Source organism: Cottoperca gobio, chromosome 14 (genome assembly GCF_900634415.1).
Source record: "Cottoperca gobio chromosome 14, fCotGob3.1, whole genome shotgun sequence".
Taxonomy (NCBI): Eukaryota; Metazoa; Chordata; class Actinopteri; order Perciformes; family Bovichtidae; genus Cottoperca; species Cottoperca gobio.
The window spans coordinates 11,324,089-11,331,615 of NC_041368.1; the positions used below are offsets into that span (position 1 = coordinate 11,324,089).

At 40.5% G+C, this 7,527-nt stretch overlaps 1 protein-coding gene across 2 annotated transcripts; it reads right to left on the minus strand.

Moving 5' to 3' along the window:
- Positions 1-2,933: 2,933 nt before the first annotated feature.
- LOC115018469 (oligodendrocyte-myelin glycoprotein-like) lies at positions 2,934-7,527 on the minus strand. 2 transcript variants are annotated; one of them, XM_029447420.1, is made up of 2 exons: positions 7,242-7,527; positions 2,934-5,875 (listed from the first exon to the last, which is right to left on the minus strand). In XM_029447420.1, the coding sequence occupies exons 1-2, from the start codon at positions 7,247-7,249 to the stop codon at positions 4,465-4,467; spliced, it is 1,419 nt and encodes a 472-aa protein (XP_029303280.1). In that variant the 5' UTR covers positions 7,250-7,527; the 3' UTR covers positions 2,934-4,464. The 2 variants fall into 2 exon arrangements, with proteins under 2 accessions (XP_029303280.1, XP_029303279.1); XM_029447419.1 differs by having other exon boundaries at positions 2,934-5,878.

Genomic DNA, 7,527 nt, shown 5'->3' on the forward strand with positions numbered 1-7,527 from the left:
AAACATTGTGATGTAACCCTGGGAACATTCACCTGCATCACATTAACTGAGCTTCATAAAACTGTGATGGAATGTAACTCCTCCACCTCTTGTGTTGACCCGATACCTACAGCATTCTTTAAGCGGATATTTGACAGCATTTCAAGTCACGTCTTAAATATTATAAACACGTCTCTTCTAACGGGCATCTTCCCAGACGTCTTCAAAACAGCCGTTGTAAAACCCTTGCTAAAGAAACCTAACCTAGACAGCAATACACTGACCAACTATAGGCCAATATCTAACCTTCCATTCATCAGCAAAATACTAGAAAAAATAGTCTCGGTCCAAATAAACTCCTTTCTTAAAGAAAACAACATCCTGGAGGAATTTCAATCAGGCTTCAGAGCATGCCACAGTACCGAAACTGCTCTGACTAATTAGTGACTTCAGACTAAACTCTGACACAAACAAGGTCTCAATTCTTATCCTGCTTGACCTGAGCGCAGCATTTGACACGATCGACCATGACATCCTAATTAATCGTCTAGAAAAACTGGTTGGTCTTTCTGACTGTGTATTAAACTGGTTCAGAACATATATCAAAGGGAGAAAGTATTTTGTCAGGCTTGGAGATCAGAGAAGCATGATGCCCACTTTGGAGTTCCACAAGGGAGCTGCCTCGGTCCATTACTGTTCTCCCTATACATGCTACCACTGGAGGACATGATTAGAGAACACAATGTGTGCTTCTATAGCTACGCGGATGACACACAACTGTACATTTCTGCTGAACCAAATGATACTACAGCTATTAACTCCATCACCACCTGTCTGTCAGCAATAAATGAATGGATGAGCAATAATTTCTTGAAATTAAATGAGAACAAAACTGAAATCCTACTAGCAGGTCCTGTAACAAAAAGAGAGATGATGCTGAATAATGTGGGGAAACTTACTCCTTTGATTAAACCTAAAGTTACAAGTCTTGGTGTTATCATAGACTCAAATCTAAGCTTTAAATCCCACATAAACAAGGTGACAAAAACATCATTCTTCCACCTTAGAAATAAGCTAAAATCCGACAATTTATAAATCAAAAGGATGCTGAAAAACTAATCCATGCTTTTATCTCAAGCCGACTCGATTACTCTTTACTGGCCTCCCAAAAAAAAACAACGGAGAGACTTCAGCTCATCCAAAACGCTGCAGCGAGGCTGCTGACTAGAACCAAGAGGAGAGACCACATCAGTCCAGTGTTAGCCGCTCTACACTGGCTTCCAGTAACTTTTAGAATTGACTTTAAGGTCCTCCTTCTTGTATACAAAGCCCTAAACAGAACCGCACCAAGTTACACTGCCAACTCTCTAATCAACTATGTGCCCCCAAGAACATTACGATCATCCACTACTGGTTTATTAAATGTTCCCAGAAACATCCAAAAGAAAATTGGGGATGCAGCCTTTTGTAATTATGCACCAAAGCTATGGAACACTTTACCTGCAGACATTAGGGAGGCAAGCTCGCTCAGTATCTTCAAAAGTAAGCTAAAAACATATCTTTTTATTTTAGCTTTTTAATAGTGTTACTGCTATTTTATCTGCTATTTTAGACTATTTTAATTCGGCTATTTTTATAATGTTACTTCAGACTCATTTACATCAACATTGTGATTATTGTACTGTAAATGCTCTTATTCTGTCTAATCTTGTACTAATTGTTATGTTTTTGATGTGAAGCACTTTGGGCTGCAATTCTTGTATGAAAGGTGCTATACAAATAAAGCTTATTAATATTATTATTATTATTATTATTATTATTATTATTATTATTATTATTATTATTATTATTGTGTTCATAAAGCAATGCAGGGTCTTTTATCTATGACTGTATAGCATGGAGCTCTTTAGATATGACTAGTAATCAAAATTCCTTGTGTTTGCTATTATTTCAATGTTGTTGGAAGATTTATGTTATTTGTAACATCGCTATATGGAAAAAAATATTGTTTTGAACTAAAACTCAGTAAACAGTAAACATGTTAACAGTAAACATGGACAAAACATGAGACCGTGTAAGCATGTCTTTATAAATTGTATAATAAATGGTGTATGTTTGTGTATTTTCATCAAATCTGCAAGTTCTAATAAAAAGTAATTGAATACATTCAGTTGCATCATTATCCATGGGATCTTGGCTATAATGGTGATATTGCCTTAAAAACTTTGATAATATAAAAACTAGGCTAGGATAAAAAATCTTACATTTCCTTTATTGCATCTCCATTTACTCTGGAATGGGAATATAATTAGGTTTACTTGGATTCATATTTCTTAGCTTCTTACATTTCAAAGGAAACAATAAAAATATGCACATTAGCCTTATTTGAGGAGCTATTCCTGATTCATTTTGGATATGTTATTTAAGGCATTTCTTTCTAGCGCTAGGGCAAAGATTACATAGAGAGCATGCAATGGGCCCAGCCTCTGTTCCACTGCATACAGTAGATGATTATTTTTTCATTAATATTTAAAAAACAAAACAAATTTTTACATGATTTTTTAGAGTGCTTGCTCAATTACCTACGGACATAATGTGTTTATTCTGTTTTCCAAGTGTGATTAACTGTGAAGCAAGGTCTGTCTTGAATAAGTGCTTCGTGAACCATCTCTCAAATATACACTTAAAAACAAATCTTTGTCTCCTAATTAAATCTGAATAACTTACTGTTTAATGAGTTACAATTGTATAACATTGTTTATTGTTGGGTTTTGTAAAGCACTGAACACCTATGTAAAAGACCGATGGGAGATGTAGTTTGTCTGCCCTCTCCCATGAGACGCTATCAGTGAAAACAGCTTGAAATTAAAAACATCAGTCTTGCAGTGTAGTGAGGAAAAACGGTGGCGTAAAAAAAGCAGTTGAGGAAAAAATCAAACAATCATCAAAAGGTGTAAATATCTCAGCAATTTTATTTAATCATACAGAAATCGCCCGAAGAATTGATTTCCTGGAACTGTATTTTCCTTAAATGTATCAAATGCAACTTGCGGTGAAACATTTCCCACTATTTTGGCACCTTTTGGTACCAGGTATTTCTAAAATGTAAAACAGTTATCTTTGCTTTATGCAATCGAGATTGGATTATCTTAACATTTCACATAAACAAGCTGAGAATGTCTGCGCTTTAATGCTCTGCGGCAATATAGGTTAGTATTCCTGGAGCGTTCAATCACCATGCAGATCATTTTCACGAGCGTCACTGAATCATGAAGGACACTTAAGTTTGAGATGTGATCAAAATACAGAAGCAGCACTTGGCACTCAGAGTTTGTTAAAGAGAGTAATGCAACATTGTCCATTTGTTTTCCCTCCGCTACACTGAGTCTCCTTTGTTTCCTGTTCTGCACGTGGCATGACCGGTTTCTCACACCCTGTCTCCATAAAAGAGGGTGAGTTGTATGCTTTGTGACGTGAAACAAGCAGGCAGACATCAAGGACGTTTATTCAAATAGGCAACAGTGTTGGAAAGTAGAGAACTAAATGTAATTAAACTAGCAGTTTAACTATGTTGCAATAGTTTGTTGGTAGAACTACATTCATATTGATAGTGATTCAAGTCTTTGCCATTTTTTGTGTGGTTAACTACTGAAACTACAGACAATTTTGGGCAATACAAGGACATTTTACCATGGCTTCTTTTGTAATTAAACCTCATGACCAGCCCCATCAAATTGTTCTTTAAATATAAGTTACATATTTTTTTAGTGGGGTATTTGTTTTTGGTTTATGGATGACCTGTGAAGAGGTAGATACATATCAACAGAGTGGCATATTTTGTTGGCATGTGACCTTTTTATATTATATTTTGTTCTAGTTTGAACTACTTTTTCTCAGTAGTTTTAGTTAACTAGACTAGAATTATCCCTAAGGTAGCTTTACTATGCTTTCAAAGTAGCTTCCCCAACACTGTAGGCACAAGTCAAAATAAGTTAATCAACATTTTGAGTGTTGTACCTTTTTGAAAGCCAATGCAATAAAATAAAATAAGAAGATATGACCAAAGCAACGTCCAAATAGCCAAATACATCCAATACTTGTAGAAAAATGGGAAAAATATGAGATGCACAATAATGTTTTAGGTCATAATGTGTACTAGACAGCATTGAAATGTCGTTGCAGATCAGCCCCAGTTACATAACCTGAATGTATAGTGCCATTATTTGTGCTTAGCTATATTTATTACAATGTATTTTTTTCATTCAAGTGGAGGATTGTAAAAAGTGTTATTAGAAAAGATAATGCATTGTCTTTTGACCAATTATTATAAAAGTAGCATCATACCATACTAGCAGGAATTGTTAAACTTGTCATAAAGCCTTTGTAATGCGAATTGCCTTTTGCTGAGAAAGCTAAAAGTCAAAAGTCTTGTGTGTGTTGTATTTGTTTGTGATGTAAATTGATAGGTGTCAGTGTTTTTGTCTTTCAGAGGACCTGTTGCAGAAGGACAGACAGAAGGCCCAGGTTGTGCAGTAAAGGGTGAAAATAGCATCTAGCAATAGTCGGGGTGCTGTTAGCAAGGGACTGATTCTTCCTCCTCACACTCCTGGTGCGAAGAGTAGTTGTCTTCTTTTTTTGGATGGAGGGGCTCTCTGTTGTAAAGAAGCTGCCTGTGGCCAGCGTCACGTCAGCCATGATGGGTGTTTCAGCAATGAAGCTTGTGTCAGAAAAAGAGGATGCGTCGGTGGTGTGGAGTGAGTCAGCGGGTGAGATTTCCTTTGTGCCAGAGACGAGATGGGAATCAGTGCGGAGCATGTGCTCTGCGGCAGCTGGGCTAGCAGAAATGTGATTAATAGTTAGGTGTGTGTCTGTGCTTCTCGGTCGCAGTGTGGAGATGCTAATGGCTGTGAAAGGGTTGTGCTGCGTGATCAAGCTCTCTTTGGGGGTGTGTGGGGTGCTTTGCAGAGCAGAAACAGAGAAGTACCACCACCCTGTCACACTGGCCTCAGGGGGGATAGAGCTCAGGTCCTGGGCATTCGCTGCCAGGGGGGGTAGGTTGTAGGAGGCAAAGTGCCACCCTCCAGTCCTGCCAGGGCGCACCCCTCCACATACAGGCCGGGTGTGGCAGGGGCAGCCCAGGACGCGTGCAGGGGTACGCTGAGTCCAGGAGAGTAAGTAGGCGATGTCAGCATAAAGGTGACATGACCAAGGGTTGTCGCCCAGAGTGATGACTCTAATAGATGTCACCTTGTCCAACACTCCAAATGGCAGCGTGGAGAAGCGATTAGCATGCAGATAGAAGTGAGTTAGTCTGAGGAGCCGGTCCAGAGAGCCTGGCAGCACCTTCACAAGCAAATTGTGGGACAGATCAATATTCTCCAGGCGCACAGGCATGTTGGTGGGCAAAGTCCAGAAGTGATTGTGGCTAAGGTTGAGCGTGCACAGATTGATCAGCGTATTGTTGATGAAGATGACCCGCTCCAGCTTGTTGTCGGAGAGGTCGAGCAGTCGCAGATTCCACTGGTGGACCGTGTCGTTCTTGTCCAGCAACTGGAGGCGGTTGGAGGCGGCGTGGAGCTGCCAGAGGGAACGAGGCAAGCCGGCGGGCAGGTGGCTCAGCCGGTTGTGGGACAAATCGAGGAAACGGAGATGGGTATACGCTGTGAGCAGGCCGTCCAGGTTGTGAAATCGGTTGTTGGACAAGTTGAGGGAGTGCATGTTGTGCTGCAGGCCGTCAGGCAACTGTCTCAGACCCCTCCATGAGCAGTCTACCTCCCTGTGGCTGCGGCCACAGGAGCACATGGAGGGGCACACAGCTAGGACGTGCAACCCCAGCGACAACACAATCAAGAGTTCCAGAAGGGCCTCATTAGGGGAGAGCTTCAGCAGCACATGCCTGCTGGAAGAAAGATAGGGAGACAAGACAGTATTATATTAGAGTTTGTCTTACACAGCATCCTCTTTACCTCCAGAAGGCATACTGTCAAATGATGCCTGCAGAGTGTTTGGATAGTGAATATCATAGGTGGGACAAATTCATTGTTTTGCAAGTCACAAGTAAGTCTCAAATCATGACAGGCAAGCCCCAATTAATTCCCAAACATTGAAAAGTTCAAGTCAAGTCCCAAGTACTAAACTTAACTCTTCACCAAACAAAACGTCACGTTTTGAGTTCTGCAATTCGTTTTTTGGTGACCACAGCGTAGTTTTTGTACGCAAACGAAATTATCAATGGTATCAATCAATTGGTTCTTTCCTTCAACTTGATTGTCAGATCGGTTCAAACTAAGTTGAACTGTGAAATTTTGTGTTGAATTGCTAAGAATGAATAGAGTTAACGTTAGCTGATCCAGCACATGAAGGGAAATTACTTGATTTGTAGCACACTTTTTAAAATAACATACATTTTAATCTTTAGGTTTGGGGGAATGTATCAAGTATTCTCAAGTCCAAGTGAAGTCACGAGTCATTGGTGGTAAAGTGCAAGTCTTTTTTTATTTTGTCAAGTCAAGTTTAAAGTCATCAAAGATTTGTCACACTTTTCACACTGGTGAATAAAGGGAATGTATTGTAGATGTGTCATCTGTAGGAGAAGCATAGTAACTGCAGAGGGCTGTGTGCTGAATAAAACTGCTTCATCGTTTCTCTAAAGCTCCACCCTCTGTCTGAATCTCTCTCTCTCTCTCACTCTCTCTCGCTCTCTCTCTCTCTCTCACATATGCACACACCACACACATACTTCTCTCAGGGACATGCATACTGTACACAACACACACACACACACACACACACACACACACACACACACACACACACACACATTGTTTGCTGCACATCACTGCATTGCTTTCAGATACAAACTGACTCCCCTAACGGTGCAGGAATGTTTTTTTTAAGCAGCAGTGTCTTTTTGCACCGTCAGTACTGAAGCAGGTTAAAATGACAAACTGATCAGTAAGAGGATATTTCTAGTCTATTCAAGAATATCATTCATCACAAATCCCTGCAGTCATTTTCTCTGGCATCAGTTTGCGTGTTCAGTCATCAGTGGTTGTCAGAGCAGTCAGTCCCATGCTCTCAGAGGAGGAGAACTAGCTCAATAGATGGGTTGTGTTAATGACTACACAGAGAACTCATGCATCAGCTGGTGCAAAGACACAGCCAGGACACTGCTGAAACTGCACTATACTGTATGTGAGCCAGGGTGTGGCAGAATGTGTGCGTGTTAATTAAAAGAGTCTATAAATGTGTCCATAACTCACCTTCTCATCTTATCATTCCAGTCACTTTTCTCTGCGTGGCCCTGTTTGCCGTCCTGCCCCTCTCCTCTACTGCTTTCAAGCTTGGGACCAGCAGCTGCTCTGTTGAAGGGGATTTAAAAAGAAAAAAGAATTCCCCTCAGAGAATTTGACCCTAGCTCACTTGTCCAGTGCAGATTTTTGAGGCTTCCCTCACTGCCTTCCAGTTTTGTCCCCTCTGAAGAGCCGAGAGTTTGATATTGCTTATACGGATCTTTGGGTTAGCGCGATCCGGCACTGCAGGCTCTGG